This window comes from Harpia harpyja, chromosome 5 (assembly GCF_026419915.1).
Source record: "Harpia harpyja isolate bHarHar1 chromosome 5, bHarHar1 primary haplotype, whole genome shotgun sequence".
In the NCBI taxonomy this organism is placed as follows: domain Eukaryota; kingdom Metazoa; phylum Chordata; class Aves; order Accipitriformes; family Accipitridae; genus Harpia; species Harpia harpyja.
This window is the reverse complement of record NC_068944.1, coordinates 34,857,586-34,879,081: the sequence shown is the minus strand read 5'-3', so window position 1 is coordinate 34,879,081 and position 21,496 is coordinate 34,857,586. Positions and strand designations below refer to the sequence as shown.

The window sequence follows — 21,496 nt, the reverse complement described above, 5'->3', positions numbered from 1 at the left end:
GTTTTTCTGCTTTCATTAAAGGTTTTCCTGCTGGTTGATAATTGCACCTGGTGACTTTTACCTCTTCCTCCTCCAGAACATCAGTGAGAATTGGTTTTGCTTCACACAGAAGCATACAGCTGAGTGATGGACAGTCATCATTTCACCCATGGTTTTACCAGGGCTCTAGCAGCCCTGAGCATTCCCCCCTGTCTGTCTTTTTTAAGTATGTTTGTAGTTGAGGAGAAGCATTGCAACTGTGATCTGGTAAATTTGAGCTTGTGTGCTTGAAATTTTAAACTTAGCTATATATCTTAGCACTGGTACTATATGGTTATTCATCTTCATTAGTGACTTGGTGTTTTATGTAAATTAATGCAAGGCAAGGATAAGGAAATACTTCTGTCAGTCAGAATTGCAAATAGAAATTAGGTGTCCTTTGTTGGAAGACTGTTCTGTGGTGGCCATCTAGACAGGGGAGGGATAAGAATTGTACAACTTTTGGTGTTGGATGCTGTAGAAACCTTTTTTTTAAGCAAGAAGATGATAGCAGGCCAAAACAAATGTCAAAGTTTAATCTTAGTTTCTACTTACTTAGGATTATGTGCATTTTCATATATGCCCTTTCTGCTCAGAACTGGTCTAGTTTTCTGGTTTAGTACTCCTTTGATTCTCGGTTTGGTGTTCAGAAAAGTGAATTTACTCATTGGACTACAGTCCAGGAAGTGAGTACGTTTTTTCTGCATTTGCAAGGATGTTTCAGTGCTTTACTTCAGAGTCGTTGCTGTTTGCAGTTTAATCATTCAGGAAAATGGTTCAGACTCCAGAAGTCTTTGTTTAATGTTGCAATGGGGGGAAAAAAAAAACCACCAAACTTGAAGTTGCTTGTAGTTTCTGGATGTTTCCATTTCATTTTATGGAAAGGTTTATTAGTACTGCTTTGATAGAGACCTGTTAAACATGTGGAAAAGGATTCGTTAGTGTTCTAAAAAGGTTATTCATTTAAAGTATTTAACCATAAAAATTGTGTTGCAGTGACCCCCACAATGTAAACTTAGGAACCACCTTCATTCTGGTAACTTAAATGACCTTGGGCATCTGGATTGTGTTTGTGAATTCTTGACTCACGAATTTGCACAAATAGGCATGTACAAAACAGGAATTTGCTGAATTGCGTTGGAGTATTCTCAGATAAAAGATTACATTCATGTTTTTAAAAAGAATGCTCAGTGAAATACGCTTGTTTGAGGAGGCAGATGGAATTTTTTAAAAGGTGATACTCAGCAATGCAATTCAGAGTCAGAGGTGAGTGTGTCTTTGGTTTTGTTTGGTTTTTTTTCCTTGTTAACTAGGTTACCTAGAATGTGCAACAGGATTCATGATGGTCATTGTCTTCTGGCTATCTAAGCTGACTTTGTAATTAATGTTAACAGCTAGCTCACTATGGGTACTCTGTTCATCTAGAAGGGGTGGATTAAACCTTATTGTTTTCCTTTCTTCCAGTCTTCTGTTGCTATTTTACTGGTAATTCATGCAACATTAAAAATTTTAACATCTGGATTTTGAGTTCAGTGATTAATAATGTAATAACTGCAGATAAAATACATATGAAGGAATTATTTTGAAGTGAATATGCTGTGTAGAATTCATGAAACTTGCTAGTCACTGAAGAGCCAGCAAGCAGTTGAAAACTTCTAGGAATTTGCACTCCTCTAGTGAATATGGCAGGCATTAGGAGGAGCTCAGGTACTCGGAGGGGTTTTCTGTGCTGAATCCAGAACAGAGCAATATGTGGTTGTCTGCACTAGTATTCTGGTTCAACTCAAAAGTGAACATCTGACAAGAATCTCCTGGACATAACCACTCACTTGGCTTTGTCTCCCACTGTGGGGTGACTTCAGAGCATGTAAACCCAGTTCCTTTCAAATGTAACTAAGTTGGTTCATGCTCTAACTGCTGTTAGACATTTAGTTCTCAGGATGGGACTAGAGGTAGTCCAAAGGCAGTTGCTGTCCTCCCCAAATATATGTAATATGGGTGATAGGTTCTTAGCACTGTAGTGTTTTCAGTGTCTGTGTAAACTCTTACGCTGTATTGCTTGCTAATGTACACAGCCCATGTTGACATATTAAAACTAAGCTTAAAAACATTGGATTGAGTTAAAATCTGAATGGCAGAATTTTGATTAAATACTAGCTGCCGTGACTCTTAATAGTTCTGCTTCGTGAAGTGATCCAATACTAACAATATTTCTTCACCCTCTAACAGTTGTTGATTTCTCTGTCTTTTGAAACTCAAGTTATGTAAATGTATCTATTTTCCAGGATTCGTTTGTGATGTGCTTCTGAAAGAAGAACTGAGAATCCGTTACATACTTACGCTTTTGGGAAAACTCTCCTCCGAATGTATTTTGCAAGCTAATTGAATTATTGTAGAAACTCAGCATGGGAGGAGCTGTGAGTGCTGGAGAAGACAATGATGACTTAATTGATAACTTGAAAGAAGCTCAGTACATTCGCACTGAGAGTGTGGAGCAAGCCTTCAGAGCAATTGATCGTGGTGATTATTATCTGGAAGGATACAGGGACAATGCTTATAAAGACTTGGCCTGGAAGCATGGAAATATACATTTGTCAGCACCTTGCATTTATTCTGAAGTCATGGAAGCACTGAAGCTTCAGCCTGGATTATCTTTTCTAAATCTGGGTAGTGGAACCGGATACTTGAGTACAATGGTGGGATTAATATTAGGTAACTTGAACATTTTTATTTTAATGTAGTCTTTCTGCGTATTTTTAGGACATTATACAAGCCCTGTAAAACTTCTTTAAAAGTGACAGTACTATACTTAAGACTGGGTGTTTGAGATGTGGTGTTAAAATATTCTATGTTATCTACAAGTGCTTCACTGGCACTGCTGTTCAGTGACATTTCATGGAGTGTTTTGGAAGAGGCAATTGTTCCTGCTTGCCTTTCTATAGTCTAAAATTCTCATTTGAAAGGGAGCAGTCCTTTTATTGCTTAAAAGGAAAAGGCATAGCGGAACAATTTTTGAGGACTAAAATTTTAGTTTGCACCATGTTTATGCCCTTGCTCTAGGTTACTGTTTTGATCTTCAGTTTATGGAAAGAAAAATGTAAATTGTAAAGACTAATGACTCTTGAAGAAACTTAATTGAGAAAGAAATCTCTATCAGCATGCAAAAAATTATTTAAAAATATATTTATTTAATCATTTTATTAGTGAGAAAGTTTTGGGATGTAGACTGATCAGACTGTTTAAACACTGCAGTTGTGTAGGTTTTTAAAGCTATTTTAACAGATTAGCACCACGTTTTTTCTTCTGTTTTGAAATACATTTCCTGTATGAAAAAAGATGGAATTAAATATTGCTGACTAAATTTAAATTTTAAAACCTACCTTGGAGAGAAAAATGCTTTAATTCCCCCCCTCCACCAATATTTAGAATACAGAGCATGTGTACCAACAAAAACCTTTTTTTACAAATGAATTTCATTACATGAAATAACTTCATTTATTTTAGTATGTAGTTTTCATAGATATAATTCTGTTGACTGTATTACATGCAGTTTTCATATTTCCTTGGTTGCAGAAACCTTGCTGAAAGGTAATATACAGATTTTACATATATTCATTTATATACACAACTGAGGTGTGAAGAGTTGGTTTGTTAATTTTCAATTAGTTTAGTTACTGTCTGTCATCTGTTCTTACTTACTAAAGAGTAGAAATCTCTAATAGTACATAACAAATGTTATTTGTTGGCATCTCTGGCAGTGTCTTTTGTTCCAATTAATACCAATAAATTCAACGGATTCCACTGTTCTCTTGTGGAAACAGGAATTATGTTAATTCACAGGTAAAAATAATAAAAAAAAAAGATAGGTACTCTGTTGGAGTGTTACTTTGCCCTTTTCAAGAGTGTTTCTATTTGGGAGTAGATATTTTTAATTAGATTGTAATATTTTAGGTTCAGCATTCTATTTCAGTATTAAAACAGTTAGTAAATATTGCAGCATTTTTTCTCTAAAATGTTTGTTCAGAGTAGTGAGTAATGGTATTCATTTATTTCTCTGCCTTGTAGAAAGCTTTGTTATTTCAGTATTCTTTCTTAACTGTGACGTTTAAAAAAGAATTTGTGGCTTATGTATATTGCACTTGTATCTGTGTATTTATCTAACCTATTTTGAGTGGCTGCCGGTTGGATGTTGAATGCTGCTGGGTTTGACCTCTCCTTATCAAGCAGAATTCTTATCCTTCAGAATATTATATGCAGAGTTGAAGAAATTAAACAGAAAAAGGCTTGTCTTCTACAGAGGGTGAGATTGCCTGACACCCTCTGAGGAGCACAGTTATGCTGCAGATGTTCCCACAGAGCCAGCTCAGGTGCTGATACTTCTCTAGCAGTGCTGAGGAGCCTGGAGCAGTGACTGTTCAGCTACTGACAAAGTAGACTGCCCATGTTTCTGTAGTGCTGTACCCAATCTCCAAAGTCTGCTTAGTGTTGTAATGTGGTTTGAGTGCTAGGCTGAGGCATGGAAGGTATAAATACAATTTGTGTGCCTTTATTTTCTTAACTCTGCTCCCTTTGATAAAAATTACTAGTTACATATAATCATTCTTTATTTCAGGATTTGTTTTAAACCAGGGAACAGCTGCTTTAACAAAGAAAAATAGACATAATTTTCTGACAAATAAACCATATATATTTTTAAAAGCTCACATTTTTTTAAACCAATTTCAGTGTGCGCTGCAATTAGTAACGGAGAACCATGTGTTTTTTGACAGTAGTTGGGTATCTTTCAATTTGACAATGTAGTGAGTAGTATTTCTGCCACATTGGCAGTGTCAAAATGACTAGATTAAATTAGCAAATAATTTGAAACTGGTAGACACTTGTAAGTGTAGCAACATACTAAATAAAACCACACCACTCCATAGAGATTAAATTAACTGTTGCTGATAACTGTTAAAATGTAAATGTAGTTCAGACTAGATGGTGGAGTTGCTAGCTCATTACACTGAAAGTGGTCTGTTGACTTTGCAGAGTAGCAGGGAAGTTGGTTTCATGTTTTTAGAATGGCTGACTCTTTGCTTAAATGTACAGCTGTGACTCTCCTGATGAAAGAAGAGAACATGCTTCTATTTCCGTTCAAATTCCGAATACTGTGGTGTGTCATGATGTGGTGGTGTCTTGCATTCATAGATTTAATTTCAAGCTGTTGGAGCAACTGACATTTACAGGTCTTTTTTAGTTCTTTGTTTTTCAAAATTGAGTATTGAAAGGAATGTATATGTGAATTTTGGGACAGATGATAATGCATTTTTAATTTACTTTAAATTATGAGGTTAAAGGAATGGCAATTAAATTTTAATTAAAACATACTTTGGATGCTGTTGCATGCTGTAGAACTGTAACTACACTGGTTAGAAACATAGCCTATTACTGTGCAAGGGAACATTAAATAAACAGGAAGGGATTGCCTATGCTAATGCTTTTCTTAATGTGATAGGTAATAAACTAAATTTACAGTAGGTATGAGTGTCAACAGGAGGTACAAGTTTTCACAAGTTGTAAGAATGTCCCTTGTGTGATCCACCTACCTCTTGCCTGCCATCAGAGAGGTCTTACGACCACTGCCTGTGGTAACCTAGTGGATTCATTTTATTTCACCTAGTAGAAAATGTTCTGAACTATGTTAAGAATGGCAATTATTAATCGGCTTAGTGGCATATACTGGTTTTTTCTTGCAGTAAAGTGAAACCTTTCTCAGTAACCCTAGGTCTGTGCTGTTAATCGGTGTCCTAGAAAAGACAACTTGAATTCTGTTTCATTGGAGTAATATCTTTGAGCTAAATATTTAGGAAAGATTTAGAATGCAGTAGAGGATATAAATATAAGTTTTGTCTAATCTTACTGATGTTTACTTTCTCTTCTTCCCCTTCCCTCTCCCTTTTTGAGTTCTCTGCTCCAGTGACTAAAGTCCCTGGGCTATCAGTGCATGTTAAATATAGAATCCCCACAGCAAATGTGACTATCTGATTCAGATTCCTTCCTGATGTGGATAATCCTCATAATACTGTCTCATGATTTTTTCTTGTTCCTGAAAAATAGCATTATCTTTTGGCACACAAATTGACTTGGATATATACTTGGATTTGATTGCAGGAAAGCAGTGTTGCAATTGTGATGGGATTGTGATGAGTGAACATAACGTGGTCAACTTCAGCGTTCTAGATGGAAATTAATTATTATATAAGTAAATCAGGAGCAGACTTCTGATTTTGGAACCTGCAAAATAGAAGAGCAGATGTGGCTAAGGGATATAATACCTGATTTCTGAATTGTCAAAAGCTGAAAATTTTGCTGTAAGGAAACTTCAAAATTTAAATGTCAAAATAGAGACTAAATTATAATTTGAAATTGTTGTATTCCAACTAAATACTGTGTTGAAAAAGAAGTTGCTCAGACTGACTTAAGTGTAGTCAGATTCATTTTTTTTCTGCATGCTTATGAAGAGAATTCATTCTATAAAATTGTTTTGCCAGAGTTCTGTCCCTGTTCTTTCATTGATCCTTTGGCCTTTTACCTTCCTCTTAAACACTGGTAATGCAGATACAAAAAATAACTTTGTCTAGCAGTGTTGGGAGACCTTTGTGTTTTATGTGATGTTAGTGCTTTTACAGATGAAATGTATAATGCTGTTCCATGTGGTTGTGCTGTGCTTAAAAGGAAAAAAAAAAAAAAACCTAAAACAAAAAACCCACAAACCACCCTGCTGTTTTTATTTGCAGGACCTTTTGGGATAAATCATGGAATAGAGCTTCATTCAGATGTGGTAGAATATGCCAAGGAGAAATTGGAGAGCTTCATAAAATATAGTGATAGCTTTGATAAGTAAGTATCTAATTTGCCCAGTTCACTTTGCAGCAACATTTTTGTTTTTAAACTGAGTGCATCGTTGCTTACAAGTTTAGGGAGGGGAGAAGAATGGCATCACACAACCAAAACACAAAACTTCGTTTGTGACACTAGTTCATAAGGTAAGTTAAGGCTTAAGAAAGCACTCTTTCGAAGTGTGGGAGTATTCCTGCTGTGTAATACTTAACAAAATTGATTTCCCCGCATTTTGGCGGTGTGTATACATAGACACGTACATGTATGTATGTGCACGTACATGCATATATACATAACGTACTTCAGAGAGTGTTGCGATATGCAGGTGTCTTTGTATAGAGTAATTCGTATCCATTAAGTCAGTTTTTGTTATATAATTGTACACCATCTTTCTGTACAGGAGTAGCTTATTTCTAATCTACCACTGTTGATCTAGACATGAGTAGATTTATCTGATTGCCTTCATGTTTATTACCTGAAGAGATGGACTTAGGAGTATTCATATATGCTCATACACCACTCGTTTTTACTGGTATACTTCTGGGTTGCAGGGCTTTGAACCTTATTGGTTCTACCTACTCAATTTTTTATTACTAATTTTAAGTTGGCCCATAAGAATCTGGATCTTGGGCCTCTCTGCCTCTGTAAAAGGGAAAGCAAGGTTCTAGCTAGGGCTGTTCTCTGTGAAGACTTTCTTCTTTACAGGCAGTAAGTTCTTCAACAGTGATTATAAGGTAGCTTCTGGAAATGCAGAAAAGCTTTTGAATTGTAGGAGTAGCCTAAGAATTGCACATCCTATGCCTCTTTCCTTCCCCAGCGGGCAGCAGAGAGAATTCTTTCTATCCCTTTACCTTTGATGTAATGTGCTTTATGAACTGCCATGCTCTTGGTTATGTTGGCTGGAGCTCAATCCACTTTTTTCTATACCCCAAACTTTGGGAGCTCTGGTCTGACCACAGGCCTTCCTCCTTATGCTCCTAAGTAACAGAAGGCTCTTAGAGTATAAAGTATCATCCTAGTGTTACCTGTATCTGAATTAAATTCTGTACTTCTGATACTGGCTAGATGATTTTAGTACTATGTTCCCCCATTAGAATAAATAAAACTATGTAAGAGAAAATACTTACATTTCATTACTACTGTCTTAATTTTAATACAAGCACTTATGTTAGCTGAGGTTAATACATACAGAAGTCAGAAGAAATAAAAATGGATTCAGTCAGGAACTTTGTGATGCAGTTTGTATAATCTTTCTTAAAAAAACGTGTGAAATGTGGTCATTCGTGATCATTACTCATACTGCATTAGGGGTTCTATTAAGTTAGATGTACCTGCCAGCTAATCAATTCCTGCACTTACCTGTACTCCTCCATTTCTGTGGGTGTGTGTACTGAGACATACAAAAAGCTGGTTTTGATTGAAATGTCTTTCCTATTTGGTGATATGTTTATGTACAGAATTTAAGAGAAATTGAGTAAAGGGGTAGCAAGGAAATTGTATTATTAAAACAAAATCTGATTAGGATATTTATGTAACTGAATATCACAACACTGGGGTTTACACTTTAAAACATGCAAGAACTGGAAAAAAAATTTGCTAAACATGGCATAAGTGAATGTCAGTGTTTTATGTATGTTGTGTTTGAAGGAAGTAAGTGATTATACGTAGTAAATGATCTAAATACTCTTAAAGGAGAAGAGGTGTATTTTCCCCTAATTCAGCAAAGACCAGCTCTGGGGACAGCATTATAAATGCTGTGTACTATTTACAATGATAGTTAAACTGATCTTTAGTTATACAGTGTTATTCCAGTGAGGGGGAAGAAGTCAGCAGGTTGGTGAATATGATGTAAACTTTATCACTAATTTGTATATTATATTTTGGCATATGCTGTTTAACAATCCACCTTTTCCTCACAACAGTGAAGTACTAAGCAATGGCTACAGAAACACCCTCTTCACCAACTTAACAAAAATTATACTTCTGTGAAAGTGCTTTTTGTTACAAATCTACTTGGTAGTAGCTGCACTGCAGCTGACATGATACTGATTGGCTGGTTGGATTTTGTTTTTTGGGGGGGGATTTGTAACTTGTCTGCATAGCTTATTCTGGCTAACTGCTTTCTTTGTAAGTACTCTATTTTAATGTAGTTAATGAAGATGGTGTGTGCGTTTTTCTGTGATGGGGTCCTTCTATATTATTTTCTTAATACAAGCGAATTTATACAGCATATCTTGAATTTTAATCTGCCTCTCAAAGTAACGTGCTCTGGGTGAATAAGTCTGGTTTTGATTCTTGTTTCAGTAACTTTTTCCTGCATCTTCATTTATAAGTGAAAGAGATTTACCAAAAATTGTATGGCCCGTGGCATCTGAACTTAACTACTGATGTGGTCAGCTTAGTATTTGGACAACAGACCACCCAAGAAAAAGGTGTGCGGTGTCTGTCTACTGTTGAACACTGGTGTATACCTAGCAGGTGTCCTTACTGTTTGAAAATAGATTTTACATGGCAGACTGGTATGGATGAAGTTAATTGTCTGAGTGGACGTGTGTGTGTGTGTGTGAATTGGGGAGAAATACCTTACACTTGGTAGTAGCCTGTAACGAGGCATGCGGGGAACAGAAGGAGGACAGAGACCATGTTCTGTTTTCCTGGCAGTAACGGAGTTAAGTGAATGGGAAATTCTGTAAAACTTTACGTTGCCCCTTCCCTGCGTTCTTTCTTTAGTGTATAATATTCTGCAGTCTGAATATTTTAAGCAATCTCGTTTTGAAACAAAAAATGGGTTTAACCTTGTGGGTGGGTACTTGGAGAGCTTCAACCTACATCCTAAATAAATACTTTGTAACTTTGTGGTGTTCCTTTGCTTGGAGCAATAGGCCATTGGCTTTGCATCAGACTTTTGCATGGAGCTGCGTCATGATGATTTAGGTGGGTTTTTGCCTGATAAAGCAAGATGGAATATTGCTTTGATGCCATTGTTATGGGGGAAAGATCCAGCGATGAGTGGTATAATACAACTGTTTATCTTGATTCCTGATAAGAATGTCACTGAAATGTAATTTAAAACTTACTTTTCTATGATGGGGGTAGGCGCTTGACCACAGACTGGAAGCAGTGTAAAAATAGCATGCCCAGAAGGATTTGAGACACTCTCTGCCTCAAGGGAGGGTTGTCTACCTCTGGTAGGTGGGCTTCTCTCAGTTTTGATCTCTTGAACTGTTCATTGGAGGAAAAGCCTTTCCAGATACCTGTTTCAGAACGACAAATAATTCCAGTAATCACTTGTGTCTGTATCCATATCCCACCAATCTATAAAAACAGTTTTCTTCTAAATGAAGGTGGAGTTGTTCATTCTGAGAGGTAAAATGCTGCCTTGATTTTACTTGACAACATATGTTTGCCAGTAGAAGCAAAGGAGAAGTTTCATCTGAAAGCATCTGAAAGTGTCGTCATGGTTGAGGTGCAAAGATTTTAATTATAGACTAAAGAAAGTTCTCTGTCTGAGACTGAAATATGCGTAAGGCTCTCTTTCATTCTTAAAACCTTCAGGAAATGCATGCCAGATAAGGGGAGAAAAATCATTCCTTAAGAAGGCTCTATCTAAAACACATATGTGCAAGTACCAGGCCCCGCTTCACCTGTTTATTGAAGGGGAATGTGTTGTCTTTTCTGCTCCCAGTCAACTTCTAGACCTAGAATATCCAGCTTGGAGAGAGAGCCACAGGGCAAGGCTAGGTTGCCCATCTTCTAGCACCCTATCAAAAACCAAACCTGGGTAAGCTGGTGAAGTCCCTGCTGTGAAAGAAAATCACCAACCCTTCTCAGGATCAAAAGAAACCACTTCAATGGTAAGTGACAAGAACCCTAGTACTACTTCTGGGATAACTGTTATGGGTGAAACTTCTTCTTGAAGTCCTGTAGTAGGTTGTGTTAGCATTGACAAATAGTAAGGTTAATCTTCCAACAGAATATTTATTTGTCTTCATGGAAATTCAGGGCTTCTGCTAGGACTCTGAAGGCTCACTTGCTTTTCATTAAAGCAGATTTGAAATGGAAAGTTACTTGTATACACACAAAGAAAATAAAGCTCCTGCCTGCCTGTGCAGCTGGTTAATGATTGCAGTAAAAATCTAAGCAGGAAAAGCAAACTGTCACCAAAACTCACTGATGGCTTTCTCAGTTTGAATTTTACTGATAATTTAGTCTTAGTTTCAAATAATGTAAACAATGGGTTTTTTCCTAGTGGTGAATAAATTCTTGTTGAGGTTTAGTCTAACAGAACAACACAGAGACTACAAGAATTCCAGTGGGATTCTTTGATGCCAGAGGTTATGTTAAACAAAAAGGAAAGGAAAACAGGCTTTTGGAATATCCCTTTTTTATTTAGAGACATTAGAGAGAAGTACTATTTCTAATCCTACACCTTGTAAACCAGAAGGCTCCAAAAATGACAATTGAACCTATTCTTACCTAGGAAGGAACTAAAGCTGCATTTTTCAAGTATTGGATAGTTGCAGAAATACATATTTTTGCCCTAAGAACCACATACAAAATATCTTCTAGAAATAAATAAATAAATCCTATGATGGACCCTGCCTTTCTTTGGAAATCTCTCATTGCTACAAGTTTTGATAGTATTTAGAACATTTGTTATGTTAAAGCAAGTGATGGCAGTGCTCAGTGCATGGTTCCTATAAAATCTGTTGCTTCACAAAAAGCCGCCGTATAAAATATGACAATTTCAACCTATAAAACCATTTTTCTGCTTTGGTAAAAAAAGAAAGCAAATACTCTTCTGTTCTTGTAACCAGATAAGTGGTTTTCCAGACTTCTATCCATGGATGTATCAGGGCCCTGACAATAAAGTGAAGTGACAGAATTTTTTTCTCGCTTCCATATTCCTGTCCACTTTTCTTAAAATTCACTGTGGAATTGATAAAAAGTATTCCTTCAATATAATTCTTCATTTTACCACCAAAACTTTGATATAGTACATAATGAAGTTTAAATTTTGTAAACCAGTGTTGAAGGGAGAGGGAGATTACTTGTAAGTAATTTTAAGAACCAGTGTTGGAAGTTTTCTTCAATTAAGAGTAATGTGTTTTAGTCCACTTCAGTGAAACTGATGAGAACATCAGAAATTATAAACATATAAACAAGATAGCTGAGGTTATAGAATAGGAAAACCAAGACAATTTTATTCAGAAATGGAGATGACAAATACAAGTGAAATAGAGATACGGGTTTCTCACTTACTGTCCCTACAGCATTGCCTAGAAGCTGAAAAAATGTTCAAGACAAAATTACCAAATAGAAATTTTACCAGCATCACTTTTGTCTATTACTCTAATGCTGATTAAAATTACTATTATTGTAGTTGGATGCAAGGGAGTTAAAAGTTGTCATTGTAGATTTTGTTTTCAAAGATTTAATATTTTTATTTCTGTTCATTCTAATATTTGTAGTTTACATGCAGAAGGTCTCACAAATAATACTAATAGGTAAGATGTGTGTAACTTTCAACAAGACATGGTAGCAAACCATGAATATGCATTTATACATGAACCAAAGACTAGTTCAAAGAGCTTGAAAAAAATGCTTAAATAAGATCGAATGAGCAATGAAGAAAAAAATACAAAAAAAGGTGGAAAGAACTTGGTATTTTGCCGTGCTATTGTCCCACTTAATAGGAAAAGAATTAACACCTTTAAAGATTGTTTTCCCATATTAACTGATGCAGGTTTTAAGTTTCTTAGGTAGTGATGTAATCTTAAGCAGACATCACTGACAGGATATGATGTGGGAAGTATTTATTGAGAAACAAATGGGAAAACCTTCTCCTGGAATATACAAGAAGTAACTTTAAACCTGATACTAATTCTAAGGCACTTTTGCAGTCAAGTAAAATGAAAAAGGCTGATGAGGCATAGAAATTGGAAAGTATTTCATTATTCTGTTGCATGTTCTTGTGGCATCTTATATCACATAAAACCATGTGAGTATTCACCTTCATCTGTGGTTTTCAAAGAAGATAAGTTTTATGTCAGTTTAAAACTTGAAAAATTAACTAAACGATCTGAGAGCTTCTTCAAGGTTTCCTTTAGTGAATGCATTAGCGTTTAAACAGGTTCTAGGAGTACTTGGAGTAAGGTTGCTGATCTATGAAATTCTTGTTTGACATAGAAGCTCTGAGAGTATTGTCTTTTTAATGCAAATGGACAAAGGAGCCAGAACTTCCTAGATTAAATTATGTGTAGCTTTTCAGTCTGTGTCTTAAAATAACCACAGGAAACACTTACTTTTCAGCTGCTGTAGCTGTGTTTTAAAAAGATAGGCCATTTTTTTGTTGGTGAAAAGAGTAAGAAACTTCTAAACCAATCTGCCAGAACTGATTTTTTTTTTTTTTTTATTCCCTTCTTCCCCCATCCTGAGGAGTCCTTGTGCTGAAAATATGGTCAGCAGTATGTTAGTATAGGACAAAAGTAAGTGTTATTTCCTTGTCAGAGTAGCAAAAATAGTTTAATGTTTTATCGTATGTTTTCAGCACGTTTTGCAGATGGAGATCAATGTCTGGTTATTAATGTATTTGACGGTTTAAGGGAAGTTTGATATAAAGCTAATTTCATGAGTTCTTACGCTGGATTTACTATTCTGTTCTGGAATATGTATTAAAACCTGGGTTTTTTCCCAAGAAGACTTGTGTGAAATGTGCCTTGCAATGCTTTTGAATTTTTTGTTCCAGTGTAGTGTCACTGTAACTCAAACGGCAAGTGCTAACAACTTGCCAACATTTTCTTATACATCATTAAAGTTGAAGAGTAGTCCTTTGTGCCCTAAATTTAAATAGATTTCCTATTAGAGGGGAGTTACTTGGAGCAGCTTGATGGTACTTAATGAGATTTCAGACTTTTTGGAGGGTTTGAGTTTACTGACTAAAAGAAATGAGCGTGGATGGGAAAACAGTTTACTAAATTCATACTGAAATGGGTTTTCTTTCGGTAAGGGCTGTGAACAGCAAGCTGAGATGTGAGTGTGATGAGTAAATATAGGGATAGGCAGAAGTGTACCATTAGATGATATCATGGTATGAATGTAGTAGTTGAGAGGTGTAGAATGTAGCTGGACTGATGCTGGTTTTAAGAACTAATCAGTTTTTCTCTTAGCAAAAGTCAGGTGTAAGTAGTTTAAGCGGCTCCTCAGTATTACTTTTTTTAAGCATCTTGTAACATGATTTACTGTTTCCTTCAAACACAAGCCTGTGGATGTTGAAAGTTGTTTTTCCTTCAAATTACTTGGTTTTTTTTTTTCCCCCCAATTTTATGGAATTTCTTCCTTTTTAAAGAATTACGTATACCACTTAAAAAACCAACAACAACAAAAAGACAATTCATGCCTACTTGCACTTAGTTTCATTTTCAAGAGACATCAGCATAATATCCTGCATTCGTGAAGGTTGTATAGATAGAAGAGCTTAGCCCAAGAAGCATCCTGTACATCTTCAGAGTTGGATGTAATTAAAGGGTAGGTTCTGTGGGTGGGTGTTATGGTAGGACCAACCAATGAATCCCCTTGTAAAAAACAAAAACAAAACAAACAAACAAAGAAAACACAAAAAACAGCCCCAAAACCAAAAAACCCTGCTATTAGAGTAGGTTATTGTACTATGCTCTCTTACTTTTTTTATTAATATCTCTATCACACAAATACTGGATTGGTGGATATGGATACAAAGCAACAAATTTTAATCTTAGCTCTTCGCTATAAATGTTTTTTTAAATGGATGTTCATTTTATTACAATAGTAATACTTCATTGTGTTGATACATGGAGAAACTTAACATGGGCAGTAACAATCTACTACTTGATAATTTTCTTCAGTTGCTGCAGCAAAGACAGAAATGCACTTTTAAGTTCTACAGAATTTTTTTTACATTTAGCTGGAAGAAAAGTACTGTGGCTACATTGAGGATGAACTTGAAACGCCCATCCTTGAGGGGTAGATTACAAAAATGCAAAAGATGGAAGGGCAGAATCAGGTCAACAGGTGTTTTATGTGCTTAAAGCTGCTTGATTATCTTGGGCTATTGCTGAACATGATCTGTGTGTGCTTAAATTTATCCTATGGAAAGTGCTTGTTTAAATAGAATTTTTCTGTTGCAATGTTATCTATAATGGGAACTCTTAATTTCTGTTCTGTTGGCTGTTGGTTCTCTTGTAATTAAGATACCAGATTCAACTGAAGAACCTAATGTGATTAAAACTTCTCCACATTGTTCCAGCACTTAATTTTTGCCTTTTTTTTGGCATCTGATGTATGAAATAAGAGGTTTTTTCATGTTACCTATATAATGCTCTGTAAGGCCACTGTGGCCATCTAGTAGAGGTGAACAAATGGTAAAGAACACTTGGCATTTCTTAGTTCTATTTCAACTCAGTAACAAAAAAAAAAACCAAACCAATCTGAGTGAAATATTACCTCATCTTGATAGGTAGTTTATGTGATTGTCAATATTGCATGTTAAAGCAGTGCACCATTTATTTTCAGCAGTGTCATTAGTCTAATAAAGGATAACTCAGTGTAATGCAGAAGGAAATTGATTATCTGATCTTTTTTGATATCCCAAAGGCAATAGGAATAAAATCAACTCGTTGGGTATAGTGGCAATTAGGACTAAAAGAATGTGATTAGGTCGAGTTCCACTGTAAAACAATGTGGTTGATACTACTTTCATACTGTGAGACTAACAGGCTGTGATGCTGTTGGTAGGTATTCTTAAAATTGCTTGCTCCCTTGTATTTGCAGAACCTTTATATTTATGTTTTAGGTCATTTCCTGATTGAATGATAGAGTCTTTTATACTTGAGTAAAACTGAACTTGACTTTGCTTATTTTGAAAATTATTTGTAGTTAGTAGAACAAACTCTGAGAATTTTACTTTAGTCTCTGTTGGAAGGTCATCACAAATTAGTGGATTAGATAAAGACAAGAAAATGGTACATTCATTTGTCAGCTCTTTCTGATTCAGAGGCATGTGTATCTTTTTGTGAAAATTGAATCAGCTGAAGATTCAGGGAGTGGCGAAAGTCTTGTTGCATCACTGGTGGGGTTTACTTCACATGGGAGTGTGGAGGAGTACAGTTCAACTTTGTACAACTTACCTAGGTTTGAAGAGTCCATAGTGCTCTGCTGAGTATGAACTCTCTATGCCTTTGTTTCTGGTGTTTTGTCACGGCTCATACCATAACAAATGAAGCAGTTGGTTCTGTGGGAGGCACGAATGAAGAGGGTTGGCTTTTGAATTCCCATGTTGCTATGACCAGAGACAGTTTATAACCTTTTCCTCCCATTCCTTCTACCTACTGTTAGCTTTCTGGGTAACAGGAAGCTACTTACGGCAATTCCTGAACTGCCTATGTTCGAGTGGGCAGCTAGCATACCAGTGCAGGCCAGATGGGTGTTAACATTGCACAGCCAGGTGAGCTGAGTAGACCCCCTTGTTTTTCATCTGACATGGACTAAAGAGATGTCTTCAGGAATTACATGTACTCTAGTCTGTACAGTGTTTAGGTTTGCTGTGGGAAATTAGTCTTTCAGGAAACCCCAGCTGTTCACAAATTGGGTTGAAACTAGCTGAAGCTATGTGGGGGAAGAAGGTATTTTTTAAAGTAAATGGACTAAACTGGCTGGTTTGGTTGTAGGCCTCATGTCTCTAGAAAACTGTGCTAAGTCCACCCAATTTTAAAGTGCCTATAGGCAGAGTTGGTCTCTAGTGCTTAACCCATGTCATTCTTACAGGTGTAATAGGAGGTTGCTTCTGTGCCTTCATTTGCACTTTGTGCCCTTCTGGTTGCAAGCTGTGGAGCTAAATGAGAAATTCTCTTCAGCTTTTACTATATTTGTAAAGACCACTGTGGATTTTCATCTACAGCTCATGTATGGAGTGTTTTGTATCTGGAGAATGTTTTCTGGGTTTTTCTTTTGTCTTGTATTTTTGATTCCTTGGAGAGTTTGATGTTCCTGCTTATTTTAAGAGGGTATGACCAGTGGCTTTATGAGCTTTAGGGTGGCTTCTAGTAGAGGAAGCAGTTCAGGAGTATCTGGTAATAAGCTTGCCAGCTTTTAGAGAAGCATTCTGAGAAGGTGAGAAGAAGTTGTGAAAGTTGCCATGTTAGGCAGGCAGGCTGTCTACATTTTTCTAAAACTAACCAGGGACTGTCTCAAGATTTAAAACTACATTTTAGAAAAGTACCATATTCTCTCTATCACTGTCCCCCCCCGTTCCTTCCTCTTGTACTTTTGAAGCCCACAGAGGTATTTTGCTCAAACTTTCAAATTAAATTGATGATGTGATCTTTACTTAAACTGTAGGCAGCCTGAAATTAAAACTACAGCATGAACTGCCTGATTGACCTTCACTGAATGTAGAAAAATACATGATAGTCCAAGTGCTTATGAAATGAGATCGCTTCTTCAGCAAATTGATCAGTGCCTTGGGTTTCATTTTCTTCCCAGCATTTAACCTTGCCTAATGTATTTCTAGATCTTTCTGTGTTGATCTGAAATTATTTCAGTTCAGGCTGGACTAGCTGCCCAGTTGTGTGCAACAAGGCAGTCATTCCCCACTCCCCTTCCCTCTCCCTGTTTTCTTTTTAATATACCAGTGTTGTTGTAGCTTTCAGTTTTTCCTCTGGATTTGGATGAGGAAACAACATTACCGACGGTTGGCCACATAGAGCATGTGGGACAGCTGTGCAGTAGTTGGTAAAGGATTCTGTGGTCTGTTTGTGACTAGTCAAAGAAGGAAGCACTGCATTATTTTCAAGATCAACCGTCACATCTTGGGGAAAAAATACACTTCAAGCAAAAACTTGTTTAATAGAATTCTGATTCGTTAATGGCAGTGCTGTAGATAGGAAAGTCAGCCAAGACTTATAGGCAGCATCCCTAAGCAGTGAAAGCTGCCAAGCTTCACTGTAACTGAAGAAATGTAGATTTGAATGTTGTAAGGTGGTGTACTGGGATTTGCCCCTGCTAGCCAAGTTAAAAAAAAATACTCTTCCAATGACAGTCAGCTGTAAAGTTCATAAAATGGCTACATTATTTGAATAAGTTTTTAGAAAAATTCATTCTTTCTGGATGAGGTTTGAGATGCATTGGATTTTAATACTGCCAGATGAAGTTTATGAACTATTTCATGCAACAACAAGGTGTTAGGTTTTACTTAATATTTTTTTCTAAGAAAACCATAAATCCTTTCTATGAGCTCCTTTGTAGCCTCTCTTCTTAATTTTAAAGTGCTTAGGGAAAACGTAAAGTTATTCACTGAAGGAATTTTTTTACAAAAAGGTAAATTACTTTTATTATGGTGTGAACAGCTGAAGCAATAAGGTGCTGCAGAGATTTGAAAAATGTCACAAAATACCAGTGTAATGGAGAATATATGTAGCTTTGGCAATAAAGGTCTATCCTGTCCATCTTTACTTTGCTGTATTATGCAGCAACAAAGAGTACTTAGAGTCATTGCAACTTCTGTTATAAACTTAGGTCCACTTAAAAGCAGTTGTGTAACTTCCATTTGCTGATGAAAATTAGAACAGATGCTTCTGAGATAATTAATCCTTTTTTTTTTTTTTTTTCTTGCTTTGTGTGTGGTCAAAAAATAACAGACTTTTCCATTAAATTCCTTTTTTGGGAAAAAGTGAATTGGGCTCCAGGTGGAAAATTGGGAGGTGGAGGAAAACAAGTCCTTTAAAAGCCTAGTTTTTAAAAAAAATGGAGGGGAGCTATTAGGAAATGAATGTCTGATTTCAAAAGACTGGATATTGCACATTGTTGATAATATACTATTTTAAAGGCACTTTTACTGTATGGCTTGTAAGGTTTCTTTAGACAAATCCATTTGCTTGCAGTTAGGAAGTCTGGTGATGCTTTGAGGCCTTTTCTGTTTTGCATAATACATAATTATAGCTGTTTAAGAGTTTTTCTTTGGTGGTCCCTGATGTGGCAAAAAACCCCAGATTATTTTCAAAGTGGTATTGCCTTAATACAGACTTTTAAAGTATGTATGCTAATCTTCATTACATGAGGGAAGATATGAAAAATATTTTTTCTGTCTTTATCTGGACTGTCTTTTAAAAATCATAATTTGAAATGTGTCCCCTCTGTTTTTTTTTCTTCCCCTTAGATTTGAGTTCTGTGAACCTGCTTTTGTGGTTGGTAATTGTTTGGAAATAGCTTCAGACAGTCATCAATATGACCGGATTTACTGTGGAGCTGGAGTCCAGAAAGACCATGAAAACTACATGAAAATTTTATTGAAAGTTGGAGGCATTTTAGTAATGCCTATAGAAGATCAGGTGACTTAGTGACAATTTCCCCTTTTTATCTTTTAGTATGAGAAATACATTATTTAAGGAATGCTTTTAAATGTGTATTTGACTAAGTTAATGTTCAACTAACGATATCTTGATTCAGTGTATTGTTGCAGTTAAGCAGATACTAGTCTTTTTAATGAAGTCTTGAACTTTAAGGGAAAAAACTTGTAGGAAAGCATCAATATCCTGCTTCCAACAAAGTGTGTTGCAAAACTGTGTCTTCAGTGAAACTAGAACTCCATTCATAGTATTTTCGGTGTATTATACTAGTCCCAGAAATGCTTTGAAATCTCCCTGCCACACAGATGTTTTCAGTCAGTACTTCAAAACAAAGAAACCACCCTCTAAACCAAGAGAATTTATTTCAGAGAAATATAAAATAGCTGTGATTAGTGGGACATTGTAAGGGGAGGAAAAAAACTGAAGGAAAAAATATTACTTTTTCCCAGCAGATCAAACATTTTTCAGACGGGTGTATTATTTTAATAATACTTCGCACTTCTGTCACTTTTCATCCTTAGATCTCAAAAGGCTTTACAAAGGTAAGTATTATTCTCCCTGTTATACTAATAGGGAAATTGAGAAGGACAGATTATGTGTCTTAAGTTGATGTCATCCTGAATACAATTACTGAAATGCTTGTTGATAAACACGCTAGTTACTTTTTCTTCCAAAAAGAATTACCGCATTATGTATTTGCTTCCTCAAAATACCGAAGTGATTTAAACATAGCCTGCATGATTCAGTTCCATAGATTTTTTTTTTTTCAGAATTTATTGGACTAAGATACTGTCAGTTGAAATTGATGGAATCCAACTTAAAAGCAGTCACAATTTGAAAGCTAAATTAAAACTGTGAATATTTCTACCTTATATACAAATGGTTAGGGGGCTAGAGCATGTAAAATACAAGGAGCAGCTGAAAGATCTGAGTTAACCTAGCCTGCAGAGAAACAGCTAAGGGAACATTTAATTCCTGGCTTGGCTTCTTAAAGGGGTAGATAATTTACCTAGTAGACAGGAGTCCAGTTCTCCTCAGAGGTGCACAGCAAACTGGAAGAAGAATGTTATGAATGGCAGCAAGGGGGCATTCTATCTGCATATAGGGAAAACAATTTTTCATAATGGGAGTGGTTGAACACTACAGCAGGTTGCCTAGACAGGTTGGGGAATCTCAGTCCTAGGAAATCTTTTTGAACTTCATCGGAAAAGCTTATGAGTAGCCTGATTTAACTTTGAAGTTGGTCTTGTTCAAGCAGGAGGTAGGACTCCAGAGGTTGCTTCCAATTTAAGGTACTCTGTGATCTTTTGGAAAAATCAGAAAAAGCAAAACTTAACTCAGGCCTTAATTTTCCAGCTGCATCTCTTCCCATTGCCAAAGAGCCTTATTTGGTACTCCAGTGAGCAAGTAATTTGAAGGTCCAAGGAATATGAAAGTCCTTTCTGTTCATAAAACAGCCTTTATAAATTAATTTTGAAGCAAATCAAAACAGCAGTGTGTTTGAACACCATTCTGAATAGTATTGAGTATGACAAAACTGTAACCACTGATTTATTTTGTTTTTATGCAGCTAACACAAATCTTGAGAACAGGACAAAACACGTGGGAAAGTAAAAATATCCTTGCTGTTTCATTTGCTCCACTAGTGCAACCAAACAGAAATGACAACGGCAAACATGACACTGTGGGACTGCGTAAGTGTCATTTGTGCTTGCTCCCTTTGGCTTGATGGGTTGTTATAGTGCCTGCTGGTGGTGTTCTGGAAGTGGGGAGACTATGCTATACAGACATAATGTGATAGAACAGGAACATACAGTTAGCAAAGCAGTAGCTCACTGGTATGTTTTTGTGCTCCTGGCACCTGTTCTTTGTTACTAAATAATTAGTATCCTGAATTAAAGTGATACAGTGTTTCCATCTTATTTTTCCAGACTTCTTTTCAGGTTCAGCTTCTCTATTTCTAGGGAGGTATAGATAAAATAGCAAGCTAGTATTAGGTCTGTCAGGAGTGCTAACTTTCTCATGGTCTCCCAGAGAAAAATATTTCTTCTCTTCCCCCTGAAATGGACGGAACAGGTCTAAACTGCCGCTGTGGTACGGTAGGATATTAATAGCTGAATGTGCTTGTGTCTGTCTGCAACTGATAGAGTCATGCTTAGCTGTCTTTTATTAGTCTTTGGGGTTGGCTTTCTAGCTGCAATGCTTTGAATTAGGTTAGT

The 21,496-nt window shown here is 36.3% G+C and overlaps 1 protein-coding gene across 5 annotated transcripts in view; it reads left to right on the top strand.

The window, feature by feature from the left end:
• PCMTD1 (protein-L-isoaspartate (D-aspartate) O-methyltransferase domain containing 1) overlaps positions 1-21,496 on the top strand; it is a 45,817-nt gene that overhangs the window by 17,874 nt on the left and 6,447 nt on the right. For 3 of the 5 annotated variants that reach the window (XM_052788606.1, XM_052788607.1, XM_052788608.1), the window contains 5 exons: positions 2,304-2,730; positions 6,795-6,897; positions 19,088-19,259; positions 19,799-19,819; positions 20,848-20,971. In XM_052788606.1, the coding sequence (XP_052644566.1) occupies positions 2,424-2,730; positions 6,795-6,897; positions 19,088-19,259; positions 19,799-19,819; positions 20,848-20,971 (727 nt within the window). In that variant the 5' untranslated portion in view covers positions 2,304-2,423. Of the gene's footprint in view, positions 1-2,303; positions 2,731-6,794; positions 6,898-10,611; positions 10,752-19,087; positions 19,260-19,798; positions 19,820-20,847; positions 20,972-21,496 lie in introns of those variants that run through there. The other 2 variants (XM_052788609.1, XM_052788610.1) reach the window with 2 other exon arrangements.